At 47.8% G+C, this 15,115-nt stretch overlaps 5 protein-coding genes across 5 annotated transcripts; all 5 read left to right on the plus strand.

Annotated features, from left to right (window-relative positions):
- Positions 1-38: 38 nt before the first annotated feature.
- Positions 39-1,350, plus strand: PADG_04324 (uncharacterized protein; the record flags this gene model as incomplete). The annotated part of the gene is made up of 3 exons (XM_010761115.1): positions 39-98; positions 166-717; positions 862-1,350. The coding sequence occupies 3 exons, from the start codon at positions 39-41 to the stop codon at positions 1,348-1,350; spliced, it is 1,101 nt and encodes a 366-aa protein (XP_010759417.1).
- Positions 1,351-2,039: 689 nt separating this feature from the next.
- Positions 2,040-2,556, plus strand: PADG_11745 (uncharacterized protein; the record flags this gene model as incomplete). The annotated part of the gene is made up of 2 exons (XM_010761671.1): positions 2,040-2,234; positions 2,428-2,556. The coding sequence occupies 2 exons, from the start codon at positions 2,040-2,042 to the stop codon at positions 2,554-2,556; spliced, it is 324 nt and encodes a 107-aa protein (XP_010759973.1).
- A 1,319-nt stretch (positions 2,557-3,875) lies between these two features.
- Positions 3,876-5,294, plus strand: PADG_11746 (uncharacterized protein; the record flags this gene model as incomplete). Its single annotated transcript, XM_010761672.1, has 2 exons — positions 3,876-4,369; positions 4,598-5,294. The coding sequence occupies 2 exons, from the start codon at positions 3,876-3,878 to the stop codon at positions 5,292-5,294; spliced, it is 1,191 nt and encodes a 396-aa protein (XP_010759974.1).
- A 1,580-nt stretch (positions 5,295-6,874) lies between these two features.
- On the plus strand, positions 6,875-10,192 carry PADG_04326 (uncharacterized protein; the record flags this gene model as incomplete). The annotated part of the gene is made up of 6 exons (XM_010761500.1): positions 6,875-8,175; positions 8,261-8,487; positions 8,596-8,726; positions 8,806-9,052; positions 9,179-9,925; positions 10,062-10,192. 6 exons carry the CDS (start codon positions 6,875-6,877, stop codon positions 10,190-10,192), a joined length of 2,784 nt encoding a protein of 927 aa, XP_010759802.1.
- A 2,789-nt stretch (positions 10,193-12,981) lies between these two features.
- Positions 12,982-14,964, plus strand: PADG_04327 (uncharacterized protein; the record flags this gene model as incomplete). Its single annotated transcript, XM_010761116.1, has 5 exons — positions 12,982-13,134; positions 13,214-13,234; positions 13,389-13,446; positions 13,504-13,563; positions 13,649-14,964. The coding sequence occupies 5 exons, from the start codon at positions 12,982-12,984 to the stop codon at positions 14,962-14,964; spliced, it is 1,608 nt and encodes a 535-aa protein (XP_010759418.1).
- Between the last annotated feature and the right edge of the window lie 151 nt (positions 14,965-15,115).

Raw genomic sequence — 15,115 nt, forward strand, 5'->3', positions numbered from 1 at the left:
TCAACCTCCCGCTAACTAATCCCCACAAACAACAAAATATGGCCGGCGGTGTTCTCTCCACAATCCTTACGTACGCTGGCTGGGCCTTTCTTCCCAAAGTGAGTTGGCATACCTGGACCTAACTCTCTCACCCTTCACAATCCTAACGATCCCAACCACACATAGTATGCAACCTCCTTCCTCCAAACCCTCTACTACCGCCTAACCATCCGCGCCGGCTCCCCCCACCCCTCCCCCTCCAGCCCCCGCTACGCCCGCCACTACCGCAGAATCTACATCACCGTAATAACAACCTACCTCCTCTACTCCCTCTACGAAACCTACCACAATCTCCGGCTCGAAGGCGACTTCTACCAGCTCTTAGGCGTGCTACCTACGACAAATGACAAGACCATAAAGTCGCGCTTTCGCCGCCTCGCGGCGCTCCACCACCCGGATAAAAAGCAACAGTTTCAGTTTGCGGGCTCATTGGGGGGCGATGGGGAGTCGCTGGATGCTGTGTTTGTGCAGCTGAGGCTGGCGCAAGAGACGTTGCTGGATCCTGTGAGGAGGTTTGCGTATGATAGGTTTGGACGAGGGGTTGTGGAGGGCTCCAAGGCGAAGACGATGGGGCAGTTTCTGTATGCGGGGCTGTGGGCGTTATTGCCGCAGTATGTTGGTGGGCTTGTTTTGATGGTGCTGATGAATTTGTTCTGGTTCTCCGCGTGGGGGCGATATGTACGTTTCAGCTTTTCTCAGACTTTTCTTCTTCTTTTTTTCTCACTCTGTCTTTTGTTTTCGTCTTATATAACCGATGCGTATATCGATTCTCACAGACGGAAATTTTCAGCTAACACATATGCCCCCCTTGTCTTCAAACAGTGGCGCTTTTATACCTTCTTCGCCCTCCTAACCCTCGAACTCTCCCTCCTCACCCACCAAAACGGTATCATCATGCCATCTAGACACCTGCCACCCCTCCTCACCTCGCTCCTAAATCTAGAAACTTTCTACCTCCTCCCCTTCCAGACCCTCGCCTTGGCCCGCAATGCCTCCATGACCCTAAACGTATTCATCTCCCAGCTAACACCATCCTCATCTTCCTCCTCCTCTTCTTCTAAGAAACAAAGCGATAGGCTATCGCCACAGACACAAGCCCAGCTCGCACAACTAGTGCACATGGCGCACGCGAATGATGCGGAGGTGACGAGGCTGTTGCAGCTGGGCTTAGCGCCGTTTAAGGGGGACAAGGAGAGTGTTTGGAGGTTGCGAAGGGGAATGAAGGAGGGATTGATTTTGGGGTCTGTGAGGGATGCGCTGGAGGTTAGGGAGGCGGTCAGGGTGGTCAGGGAGCGAAGGGGTGTTGCTTAAAGTCGGGTGTGTTTGGTTGGGATGTATGGGTTCGGATGCTTGCTTGGTGGGGAGATATTTTTTTTTTTTTTTTTTTGGGGGGGGGGGGGTTCTGGGTTGGGTTCTGGGTTGGGTTATTGTGTACATATGGGCATTTGGTTTTTTTTGTCGTTGGTCCGTTTTTTTGCGTTGGTGTTGGGTATTTATGCTTAGATGGGATGGAGTGAATCTATAGATGACGAATTGATTGATAGGATTGATAGATAAATGCGTGGGTCCTTGGACTCACCCATTTGCAGAAATTACCTATATGACTTCTCCTTCCTCTTTCTTCGTGTCGTCATAGAAACGATTCCCAACTACCTGCTCTACTCCATATATCCAGCCTTGTATAGACCGAGGCTTGGAAGCAGTAGCTTCGTGTTCTAACGCATTCTTCTGCTACCTGTATCTGTCCCGACATCCATGTTTCCTCTACTCTACGCATCATAATCCAGCACCGTCAAATCCCGCCCGTCATTGTTTTCTCGTCCATAGAGAGGCAACGTGTTCTAAAAAAATATACCCGAAAGATACCCAGGTGAGCTTCCAATCTCTTAATCTCCACGTGACATTAAAACCACCGCTCTACACTCAAGAATAACTTGGAGACCACGGAAAATCCGTATACACGATGTCCCTTATTCTTTAGTCCTATTACGGGAGATAATATGAATACTCCACTGCTCGGGGCGGGAGTTGGCAACAACAGAGGTGTCGAGGGGGAAGTTATTCGCGGAGAAGAGGTAGGCGATGACATGTACCAACCATCATCCATGGGAAACCCGGTTGGTGACGGAGGGAAAGTAATGGAGTACACACAGAGTGAATGGAAATCGGTCAGTGAATGTAAGGTAATGTCAGGCGTATGTACATACTCTGGGCGTTTGTTGCTGGAGTTCAGTGGTTCCGTAAACATGATATTGCAATCATGACCGTCAACCTCTTGATACGACTGATATGAGGAGGGAGTAAAGTACTGTACATACATATATATTCAGATATCACACCGCAACATAAGAGCCATGAGAGCAGCCTAGATAATGCATTTTTTTGAAGATATTTAATATTTCCGCCTCATTTACCGAGGATGCAAGACTTGTTGATACCGAAAGCAGGAAATACAATGGCATGGCAGGGCAGAAGTGCCTAAGAACCAGAGATCCGAGTGGCTGGATCGGGTATTAGCAGGATACGTACTACATTACTTGGGGGGGGGTTGTGCTGCAATAATTTGAGTTGAAGCACAGAATAACGGAACTGCGGAGCACGCATCAATTATTGGCAAAGTGGGCTGGTCAATTACCTACATACAATCGAGTTTACATAAAAGGAAGACAGGATTGTGTCACTAGCTAACCCTAGCTAACTTGGTTCAGCTCAACTTAAGTTAAGTAGTTTAAGTAAGTAACTACTTAACGTAAATTAGTTAGTTCACGGGTTGAAAAGGGGTTGCGCTTAGTCAGAAGCTCTGATCAAATGGCACTAGGCTATATATGGACTAGCAAAGATACCAGCGCCATTGTACTACCCTCGTAAATGCATCCAATCCATGCTGCTTACCGCAGCTCTTTCTCCATCTCCCGATTACGACAATACCAGCCAACCGACCGGCCTGTATTAGGTAAACAACCCAGTTTAGTAAGGCCCCTTTATGCCCTTAACCTAACTTGTTCCCTGAGCATGTTACTTGCTGCTTGCTGCTTGCTTCGCTGCTTGCTACACACGTCCCCCCCTTTCGCCCTTTCGCCCTTCCCACGCAAAAAACCCACGGCAAAACCCAAAACCAAAACCCAAGGCAAACCCAACCCCCCCATCCGCATCCCATACTTTATTTTGTCGTAATCATAATAAAACACCCAGCCAACTTCGGACAATGGAACCCTCAGCCCGCGCCTGGCAACGGCGCCCATCACTTCTTCTACTACCACCACCACCACCAACTCCCACTACCACAACAGATATATTATTATCTCCCTGGCCCACGCATCCACCTTGATCAACCTGCCGCTATCACCACCACTACTGGTATGTTCACAAGTCACCATCGCCGCTGAGGCCTGTGTATAATCCCCCAACACCTAATATAATAAAATAAGCAACACACGAAAGCTTCCACTCACCAGTCTCGCCTCTGTGGCCCGTGGTCCCCCCGTCCCCGTCCCCGTCCACTCAACTCAACTTAGCTCATCTATAATAATAAATAACTCACTTACAAACACTCTCACCAACCAGCCTCGCCAATTCTTTTTAAAAACTCTCCCTCCATTTTCTGTTGTACACAACAAACCAACCATACGGTCGTCCGACACCCTTCTGCCATCCAGCCAGGGTCTCTCCCCTACAACCATCACCATCATCTCACCCGAAGTTCGCCACGGAGTACAAAGGGGGAGAGAGAAAATTCACAAAATATTCTATAGAGACCGGCCTCTCTCCATCTCACAAGCCAACACCATCACCAACACCAACCACCGCCACCACCACCAACAACAACAACAACAACAATGGCATCACCATCCGAAAAAATACCCTCTACATGCCCCTCCACCTCCACCTCCTCCCCTTCCTCCTCCTCCTCTTTCGCAAGCTGCTCACTTAAACCCTCCTCCAAACCCTCCCAACTTCTCATCCTCAGACTCTCCCCTTCGCTCCTCTCCCGTTTCCCTAGTTCGACACCCCCAGACCCCATCTCCGCCGCAGAAGATAAAAATTCAAAGTCTTCCTCATTCTCTTCCCCGTCCAACACAGTCACCGCTGCTGCTGCTGGCACTACAACCAACACCGCACCTGTACCAGCAGACAACGCTTCAGACGCTGCATCAGCATCTACTCCCACCCCGCAATCCGATGCGCAGAAACGCAAAGGTGTCCCCGGACCCAAACCGGGGACCAAGAGGGGACTAGGTCAGGGTGTTGGAGGTGATACCAATAGTAATAATAATACGACGATGACTCCAAAACCGAGAGGGAAGCCTGGGCCGAAGAAGAAAGCGAGATTGTAAGTTGTTCGTTTATTTCTCATGTTTACTTCTACGGAGTCATGGGAATGGAAGGGGTGGATATTCCACCACACTCTTGTCTATCCCGTCGATGAACCCCCCAAAAAACAAAAACAAAATTTCCCATTTCCCATTTCCCATTCCCCATTCCCCATTATCCTCTGCTCCCTTCTCCCGCCCACCAAACAAAAACAAAACCCACTAACCGCTCCATCCCCAATAAACAGAGACGACGGCTCCATTGACCCCACCACCAACAACCCTGCCAACACAGGCAACACTGGCCCAGGCACCGCAAACACTTCTTCCGGCTCCGGCGGTCCAACGCACACCCCAACATCCCACCACAAACTGGGCCCCAAAGCCAACCAGGGTGCTATCAACGCAGGTCTCCGTGCGCTGGATCGCACGGGGAAGCCCTGTCGGAAATGGGAGAGGAAGACGTTTATGCTTAAGAGCTTTACGGGGGTTGTGTGGCAGGTTCCTACGTGGAGTGCCCCGCCTAAGGTTGTTGTTCTTGAGGGTGGTGAGGAGCAGATGGGAGAGAAGGGTAAGGGGGATGTGGATGTGGAGATGGGTGGGTGTGGGAGCAGGAGTGGTGGGGATGCGAAGAAGGGCAAAGATGGAGGCGCTGACGACGGTGGGAAGAAGAAGGATGGGAATGGCAGTGGGAGCGGGAGCGGGAGTGGGAGCGGGAGCGGGAGTGGGAGTGGGAGTGCTGGGGGCAGTGAGAAGAGTGATAATAATACTGTGGGTGAGGGGGATGGGATGAGTGCGACGACACCGGCGCAGTCGGGTACGGGGAGTTCTCCTGCTCCTGTTTCTGCGAGTGTTAGTGTTCCTGCGGCTGCTTCTGCACCCGCTCCCGCTCCAGCGCCTGCTCCTTCCACGCCAGCTGCTTCGACTGTTGCTGTTGCGTCTTGAATTTCTTCTTTTTTTTTCGTTTTTTCTGGCTTGTACTTCTTCGTACTTTTTCTGTGTGGGCTCATTTCGCACTTGGCTCTGTATCATACCACATTTTGTCGTATTTTTCGTTTTTGAAGAGAAAGGGGAGGAAAGGGGGAGGAAAGGGGGTGGACTTGTTTTTTCTTTCTTTTCTTCTTTTCTTCCTTTTCTGTTTCTTCTCTTTTTAATGGCGTTTACTAAACCAGAAACCAAAAAACGAGGGTTTCTTTCACGCTCCTTTGAGTATTATATTAACGCTTGGGAAATAGGGAAGTTGAGAAATTGAAACTGGAACTGGAATTGAACTGGCTGGCTCTCTCTTGGGAGGAAGATGGAGAGGAGAGGGTGTGGTTTATTTATTCATTCAGGGGAGGGGAAGGGAGAGAAAGAGAAAGAGAGAGAGAGAAGGGATGGGATGATGAAAAAGTTACTCTACACATTTCTTATACTCATGTTTTTGTTGTGTGTGTGTGTGTGTTTGTGTGTGAAAGGGTCCAGGAAGAGAGGGACAACATAAATGTGTCCAGTCTTGTCATGATTAGTAGACTACTTGCATACAATATATGCTGCTCCACTTCTTTACAAAGGAAGAAGTGGGACCAGGATTTATATTTGTTTGTCTGTTGATGATGCTGAGAGTAGAGAGAGGATGTATCTTCTTTTCTTGTCTGATGCTGTGGAATGAGATGGAAAAATTGATTGTCATTGTGACAATCGCTAGGTATTGTGGATTAACAGTATGATGTAGCTTGCCATTACTCTGAATATCAAAATGTGTGGGGGATTAATAGAGCTGCATGAAAGTTAACCGACTGAGATGATTTAAAGATATGCAGTAGCACACGCACACACACTGAGCGATTATGCTTGTAAAAGGGAACTGCTATACCTTCTCAACTTCAGGACCAGAGGACAGTTATTCTAGTTATATGTTGACTATCCCCTCCAGGACCCCCGCACATCCAGGAGATGGAGATAGTTATTTGGCTTATAATGTCAAATCCGGTAGTTATACAACACTAATGTCTAATCTGCATGACTGCAGCCCCACGAGTAATTAGAGAATAGCCAGGGGGAGAAAAGAGCATTCTATACTGTAAGAGACTTGTCATCCCCTCTCGGTGCTTCGCCTCTCCTTGACTATCTTTTTCCACCCGTATATAGCCAGAAGGGGTAGCGTAGTTAATTGTCTCCAACCGCCTCACCACCTCACCACCTCACCAACTCGCCGTTTTACTCCCTGTCAACGGCGTTGATATAATAGAACCATGACCACAGCCAGCGCCAGCGGAGCTGATCGTGTGTGAGTGTCACGTCCTCTCCTCCGTGTGTAGTTTAGCGATAATTTGGCCTTGATTTGAGTTCCGTCGTGCCGTCATCCCCTACTCCAATCCAACCTCTTTCGTCGAACCTCCGCATCCTCGTCACAACACCCCAAAACACTTCCCTTGTCCCTTCACCTCGCCTTTTTCCAGTTTTTCAATTTCTTCAATTTTTTCTGCATTAATTTTAATTTATATATATATATTTTCATTCTTTTCTCTCCTTTTTCTCATACTATGACGAATGTGCCCCCTCCCCAAGGCTCCGGCAGCGGAGTGCCCCCAACCTTCTTGTCTATGCCTCGCCGTTCATCCTATGCCTCTGTGGTGTCCGGCAACGGTGCCGTAGCCAACTCAACCTCACCCACTGCCACCACCAATCCCACCACTTCCTCCATAACCACCAACTTCGAATTCCAATACGACCCCGACAACGACTCTCCCTCATCCACTGCCTCTGCCTCTGCCAGACTACATCTACAGCTCCAACGACAACGACAAGCATTCCTCCAACAAAATCCCGGGGCAACTTGGTCTGGTCCACCGATCCCTTACATATTCACCTCCGCCGCCACACCCAGCAACTCCTACCCCCCCCACTACATCCCCACGGACTCTAGAGCCCATAGCACCAGCAGACATCCCTGGCTAGATAATAGCAATACTAATAGAAACGCCAACGCCACCTTCAACACCAGCACCAACGAAATGCAGACGAACGGCGGTGGCGGAGGGGCTGCTGCAACTGGCCTAGTTGGGAGCGGATGGAGGAGACCTCTCCCTCCCACCACCACTATCTCAACTACCACAAACCCCTCCTCCACCCTCCCCCTCTACTCTCGACAGTTTGCCAGATCCCCTGAATACTCCTCCTCCTCCTACTCTCCTTACCCAGGCTACGTGCATAGCTCTGCCTCCACAGGAACAAGCTTCTTTACCCCATCCTACCTCAGGAACTCAAAATATATCGCCCAGCTCGCCGCAGCTCATAGATCCCAGGCCCTCAACACTACATCCTCCTCCTCTTCCTCAGCAGCAGCTACAGCAGGCACGTCAGGAACGTCCTCAAGCCAGAAGGACCCCTCACAACCCCATCCATCCTCAACCTCCACAAACACGAATCCCAACACCAGCACCACAAACCAAAATACAACCAGCACATCCTCCGCCGCTGCCGGTGGCAGTGGCACTGGTGGTGGCTCAGGCAGCGGCGTCCCCACTCCCCTCTCCTCCAGCTCAAGCAATGCAAACCTCCACCGCCTCGCCCCCTCCCACCGTGGCATGACCCACGAAATCATTGAGCACCCCCCTCCATCCACAGACGACGACAGCCCCATCATGCCACTGCCATCCTGCTGGAGCGACCAGAACAAGAACTCAGGCCTCGACCTGCTTAATGAGGGACTCGAGGTGCGTTATCTGGGCAACCCGTTCAAGCACGAGCATGAGGCTGCATCCTGTCGAGCGAATCATCCCATGCCTCCTCAGTGTGGCATATATTACTTTGAGGTGACGGTTTTGTCGAAGCCGAAGGAGGGGTAGGTTGTTATTTCTCTCAAAGCTTTGTCATGTGTCATGCAATGTATTTGGGCAAGTGAATCTTCATTATCTAACTTTTGCTAGCATGATCTGCGTGGGATTCACGAGCAATAAAGCTTCCCTCGAACGACTACCGGGCTGGGAGCAGGAGTCTTGGGCATACCATGGCGACGATGGGAGGACGTTCTTCGGCGAGTCTCAGGGACAGGGCAAAGTGTATGGCCCCAAGTATTCGGTCAATGACATCATTGGGTGTGGTGTGAATTTCTCTACGAGTAGTGCGTTCTTTACGAAGAATGGAGTTTATCTTGGTATGGTTGAGTCTTTATTTATACCTCTCTCTATATAGTAACATCTATACATCCATGTTCTTGTGGTTGTGGAGGTTGCTAACTGTTCACCTCTCTATGTTCAATCAGGGAATGCTTTCCGCGAACTGCCAAATATAAAACTTTATCCCGCCATTGGCGTGAAAAAGCAGCCTGCCTCGCACATCAGAGCCAACTTTGGCCAGTTTCCATTTATATTTGATATCGATGGGATGATGAAGGTGTGTTTATCTGTTCTTAACTTCTTTATTATCTGCATTTAGTTTGTGCTGACAACCACACTCTTTACATCATCTTTAGAAAGAGAAACGTAGCATTCAAGCAGATATAAGTGCTACTAGTATTTCTAATTTGCATCCTTCACTTGATGAAACGACATTTATCCAGGAGCTTGTAGCTCAATTTCTGGCGCATGGCGGCTATGTCGAGACCGCCCGTGCTTTTGCAAAAGAGGTTCGAGAGGAGTCTCGGGCACTGCAGAGTGGGAGGGAGACGCCATTGAAGGATTTTCATGCCGATGAGGATATGGATGCTATCAATCGACAGAGTAAGGTTTTCTCCCTATCAGCTGTCTATCATGTACCCTTTTCCCTCAAGAAGAAAATGAAAGGAAATGAAAATATAGATATGCTCTGTAGCTAACACATTGCGAAAAAAAATAAATAAATAAAAGAAATCCGCTCCGCCATCCTCGAAGGTGACATCGACAAAGCTCTAAAACTCACCAATACCTCATACGACAATGTCCTTCATGACAACCCCCAGATCTTCTTCCGCCTTCGCTGCAGGAAATTTATAGAGATGATGCGTCGCTGTACGGAACCGCAGCAACCCTCTCCACCTTCAAAGCAACCGGCCCGTTCATCGAATGGCGCTGCTACTTTGGGGATGCATGTGCACGATACGGCTGATGATATCTTCACGCACCACATGGAGATGGACGAGCAGATGAAGGATGTCATTGACGACGAGGCAGAAAACAGAGAGGAGGAGGTTGTGGATGATGATGATGAGGGTGCTGTTGTCATGGACAATGAACACGACAACGAACACGACATTCAAGGTGATCGTAACACCTCAGACGACGAGTTACATGATGACGGCATGGACGTCGAGTCAGCAAATGTATACAATGGTACCACACACACGAACACTCGCACAATCACAAACTCGCACGCGAATACGACGGCGCCACCGCCAGCCACGGCGAACTACCAAGACCTCCTCCATGAAGCCATCCTCTACGGCCAAGAGCTACAAGCCGACTACCCCGGCGACGAGCGGCGCGAGTACAAGCGTGCGCTCGACGATATCTTTTCCCTGGTTGCCTATCCCGATCCCAAGTCGAGTGTGCATGGGCATCTGCTTGAGCCGAGTGGGCGCGTAGCTGTGGCGGAGGAGTTGAATTCGGCGATTTTGGGTGCGTATATTCTTTTCTTTTTCATTTTATACGTGACATGTATATATATCCACATGTATACATGTGTGTATGTACGCGCGCGCGCGCGCGCGCGCGTGTGTGTGTGTGTGTGTGCTGATATTGACATGAAAAATAGTGTCCCTGGGCAAATCATCCTCCGCCGCACTGGAGAAGTTATATCAGCAGACAGAGGGGCTGGTTAATGAGATCAGTGAAGATGGCGGGGCGGGGGCGTTTATTAATGTGCGGAATGATTTTGTGATATAGCAGCAACAACTATAACTAAACATCCCAATCGACGGACGTTATATAACTCATGCCACGGCAAGGCACTCACTCTAAGGGGTAAAGAGAAAAGAAAAGAAAGAAAAACAAAGTCGTGCATTGTGAAGGCCGTTCAGGTTACCCTCCACTTCTGTACGGGGACCTCGTTTTCTTTTTTGTGATCTTATTATACTCCGTGGATACACACGGTAGAAAGTCTAAGACGGCAAAATTTTCAGGTATGATATTATATGATGCTGAAAGCAATGTTGATTTCCCTTTTTGCTTGATGTGTGAGTGAGTGAGTGAGTGAGTGTGTGTTGTGTTTGTTTGAAGCCATCCCCGGTTTCCGGCTTCCGGTTCCCGGTATGGATTCGTGGACTCGTGTCGGGTGAGAGAGAGCGACATCACACGTGTTACATACACGTCATTTTGGGGCAGACACGCAGAGATGAGGCATGGGTTGTTATTTACCTGTTGTTATTCATTCTCCTCCCGATGGGGTTATTTTGTTTCTTTTTTTTTTTTTTTTTTTTTTTTTTTGAAAAATAAAAATTTCTTTTTTCATCAGCTGTTCGAATCCTGCAGAGAATGTTTTCTCGAAGAGGGCGATTATTACGTCCACTATTAAACATGCCTTAAAGGAAAAGTTATTTCCTGATTTTCTTTTTCCTCTTTTCACCCATCAGGGCTAGTTATGAAGGGAGTAACGGCTTTTATTTTATTTTATTTATTTTTCCCCCTATTATTACATTTTAGTTGTTTTTTTTTAACCTCTCTTAGTTTACTCTCGTCAGCCTTGCTAGTTCTCAATCCTCTTTGCTTTTGACGATCTTCAGGCTGATTTCCACCATTTTCTCGGTATTGTTTGCTTTTTTTTACCCGCTAGTGGCATCTTTTGAAGGTTTCTTTATCCCCCCCCCCCATCTTCTCTCTTCTCAGAAAGTTCTCAAACTGCATATGTGACTCAATGTATCTAGAACTCTACGCTTTTTCTCCAGGCCTACGTAAACAGTACGCTACATAGTGTAGTTATTTCATACGGTTAAGGTTCGAGGCTTTGAACGATAATGGTATGTCTGAATTGATTATTCTTCTTCATCTTGAACCCGAAACCATCTTCTATTGCTCCACGGGGCACATGCATCTCGGCTCACTTATTTTGAAGGTTAGCTTATAACCTTTTATTCTCTGCTGGGTCAGCTACGTTTTATTGAATAGTGATGCAATTTGTTTGGTTTTTGGATGGGTTCATCTTTCATCCCTTTTATTTTCCATTGAATTTCAGAAGGCGTGAAAGGTTAACCTCATCCACAATCTGATAGGCTGCTTTGCTTTGAACCTGAAAAACACTAATTATGAGCAAAGTTTTTTTTAACAAAATTTTGATAATCCTTCTCCCCTTTTTCTTTTCTTTTTCTTTCTTTGTTCTCCATCCGTAGATGCGATTTCTTCAGCATGATAATATGATATCATCAGTTAAAATCAACTGGAACGCTCGTCATTAGTCTTGAGAGACAATTACAGTTCGAATACCACGGTTCAGCTTCCTTCTTGCTTCCAAGAGGGTTCTGAAACCAAAAAGGTTTTTTTTTTTTTTTTCTTAAAACAAAAGCCTTGGGAAGCACAAGCAACGACAATCATCATGGCCTTTTAAGCATATTATATTCCCCTTTAGCTGTCACCCCCCCGATGTCTACGAACGGGGGGGGGGTACAATGGACCCTGTGGAACCTTGGGAACCTCCACCGAATCGCCCCATCTCCACCTTTGTCAATCACATTATTATCCACAGGAGAGTAACCAAAACTACTACTTAGCCCTAACACCGAAGACCCCAGCCATACAGGCTAAGCAACTGTTGCTCCCCGTATGAGTTAGGTAGCAAACTGTCCATGTGTACGCTTTTTCCGTCTAGCCCTTGCTCGTCCCTCCCGAGTTTCATCTCCCTCACACATAACCAACAACCTGGGTACTCAATCGTCACGAGGCAGGATTCCGTGACGTGATCCGGGGCATAAGAGAACTGAGCAAGAGAGAGATTTGGGGCTGAAAAGGCTGCGTTGGCAATTCTTGTTTTGGCTTTTCTTCTTCTTCTTCTATACGATAACTGCATTGGAACATCTCCTATAACACCCACTCATGGGTTCAAAACTTTCCGTTATTTTTCATGCCTCACTTTGTTCTTTCGCGGGTCACATATTTTGTTTTTCAATCCACGAGGGCTCCGGACGTTTCATGTAAATGCATGGATGGAATAATACTGCAAGCAGCGGAGTTGTATGTATGAGTGTTTGCCGCTTTATAATAGGATTGTTCCTTGAGATCTGTGCATACATAATGGCGGCCAGGCGTGTGCTCTGACTCTTTGATCTGCAAAGCCTGGAACATATTTGTTAAGTTTTAATGTTGCTTTTTAGCTATTATTGGGTATTTTCGTTGTCTGGTCATTATTGAAATGACCATAGCTTATTCACTAGAAGAAATTGGGTATTTTTCTTTTATATTTCATAGAATGCCCATTACATTGGTTGCTGGGCATTTCCTTCTTCCCTCTGTTGTGCTCCCCTCCCAGACATGTATCTGTTTCCTTGTGATCTCGAAGGTTTGACTAAAGAGATCTCGAACCCTTTGCCACCTTTTCATTCCTTGCTTTGGTCTCATCGGTCTGTCATATAAGCTTGCCATCTCGTCGATGATCGTATGTGTAGATACTTTTTATAACATATACACCCACATGTATAGTCAACCAAGGATCCACAGATCTTGCGTCAAGAAGGCATATTTGAGCGATGAACAACCCGCAACAGGCAGACACAGCGCATGCCAATCGATGTCGACGGTTATGGCGATGGTGGGGGAATAATAATAAGCCGCCCAGATTGCTACAGTTCCGCTCGTCCAAGCCGTTTATTCTGTGGGTGTGTGCATTTTCGGTATTTTCGGTATGTTGCAAATATTCTCACGTATCGTAGCTGGGACTGGTTGGGTTGACTGGATAACTAACTACTTTCTTGTTGGCAGGATATATTCTTATACGGATTGGTATGCTTGCGGATCTCTTGAAATACTCGGTTCAACTTTATTGGGGAATAAATTGAAACCATGCTAGATTCAGAATACCTTTTTTTCTTTTTTTCTTTTTATTTTATTTTATTTTTTTTTGCTAACAGGGCTGCGAACGCGTGCATACAACTAGATTGTACCGGTTATGCCTTTCGCACTTAGTGATCGAATCGGAGTGGAACCTGGTGATGGTGAGCATCGGTTCACCCCTTTTCAAGACCGGGGTACCATGACTGACACATATATAGCCCAGAAATGGACGTCAATCCTTCTTACCGTGTATGCAGCCGCTTTACTTGTCGGTTCGCGTTAGTTCACTCTCCTCCCCCCCCCTCTCTCTCGCCAATCCATTTGCTCTCTCAGCTCCGGCATATTGGCTGACAGTTTATGTAGCCATCTGTGGCTGGTGGGCAGATAAGTCGAATACCCGTCAAGTTCCCTTCATGTTCGGTCTTCTGCTTCTGGCAGGAGCAACTCTCATGCTCGCCCTTGCAAGAACTCTGACTCTCCTAGTTGTCGCCCGGATCTTGCAGGGCCTGTCCGGCTCAATTGTGTGGGTCATTGCTCTGGCGATGTTGGCAGATAGAGTAGGATCCAAAGAAATCGGTGCGCATATAGGAACGATCGTTTTGGCAAGGAGTATTGCGACGATTGCCGCGCCGCTTATCGGCGGCGTTGTGTATGCCAAAGTGGGATATTATATGGTGTATGTTACCGCTTTTATTTTCCTTGGGGCGGATATTGTTTTTCGACTAGCCATGATTGAAGCTCGCGTTGCACGAAAATGGGATCCATCGATTGGTCTGCCAGCACCCCAGGAAGATTCCGTAGTCGAAAAATCTGAGGGATCGGAAAAGGCAGCTTCAACACCAAGGGATGACTGTTTTTCAATTAACATGCAGCCTCGGAAAGGTAGGATTTATCATCCGGTCCATTACCTCCCACCATTCATCGTCATGCTAGGTTCGATTCGCCTTCTTCTGGCACTCTGGGGTTGCATTGTCATAGCCATCTTATTTGGCGCCTTCGAGGCTGTTATTCCCTTGTTCGTCGAAGCCATGTTCAACTGGGACTCTTTCGGTGCCGGTCTCGTGTTTCTTGCGCTCCTAATCCCCACTTTTATATCTCCCGCAATAGGCCGGCTGGCTGATAAGCACGGTCCGCGCTGGTATGTTGCGGTGGGGTATGTCCTCACCATGATTCCAGTGGTCCTTCTCCGCATAGTGACACGGAATACGCTGCACGACAAGGTGGTTTTCTGTGTCCTTTTAGCGTTCTGTGGCGCGTTCTGTATGTTCTTCGAAGTTCCTATACATGTCGAGATCATGCTGTCTGTCGAAGAGAAAATGCGGCAAAATCCCAAATACTACGGAGAAAAAGGGGCATATGCGCAAGCATTCGGATTAGGAAATTTGATGTATGCTCTAGGCCTAATTGTTGGCCCTCTTTGGGGAGGGTATGTTGTTGAAAGTGCGGGTTGGGAAGTGATGACACTCAGCCTCGGGGTAATGTGTTGCGCTGGCGCTGTGCCGGCAGCCATCTGTACTGGGGGAAATATATTTACGATCAAGAAGGATCGTAGCAGCGAAGTGAAAGGACAAGAAGAGCCACAAAGGGTTTCTCTCTCTGTGGAGGAAGCATTGCCAACTCCTTCTTCAGTTCAAAAACCCGATTCTGACGCTATTCGTGTATATTCTTCTGCAGTTTAGGAGGAAACCTCGTTGCTGATTTGATATTATCTGCTCCACCAGCTGGAATCCCAGCCCACTAGCTACTAGTGGAAGCACCGGAAAGGGGTCTTTGGGTAATATTTTAAAGAGCTTATTGCTTGAAAAAGTTAAGGAGGCGCCCCCTAGCTCA

The sequence above is a fragment of the Paracoccidioides brasiliensis genome (assembly GCF_000150735.1).
Source record: "Paracoccidioides brasiliensis Pb18 unplaced genomic scaffold supercont2.4, whole genome shotgun sequence".
Lineage (NCBI taxonomy): Eukaryota > Fungi > Ascomycota > Eurotiomycetes > Onygenales > Ajellomycetaceae > Paracoccidioides > Paracoccidioides brasiliensis.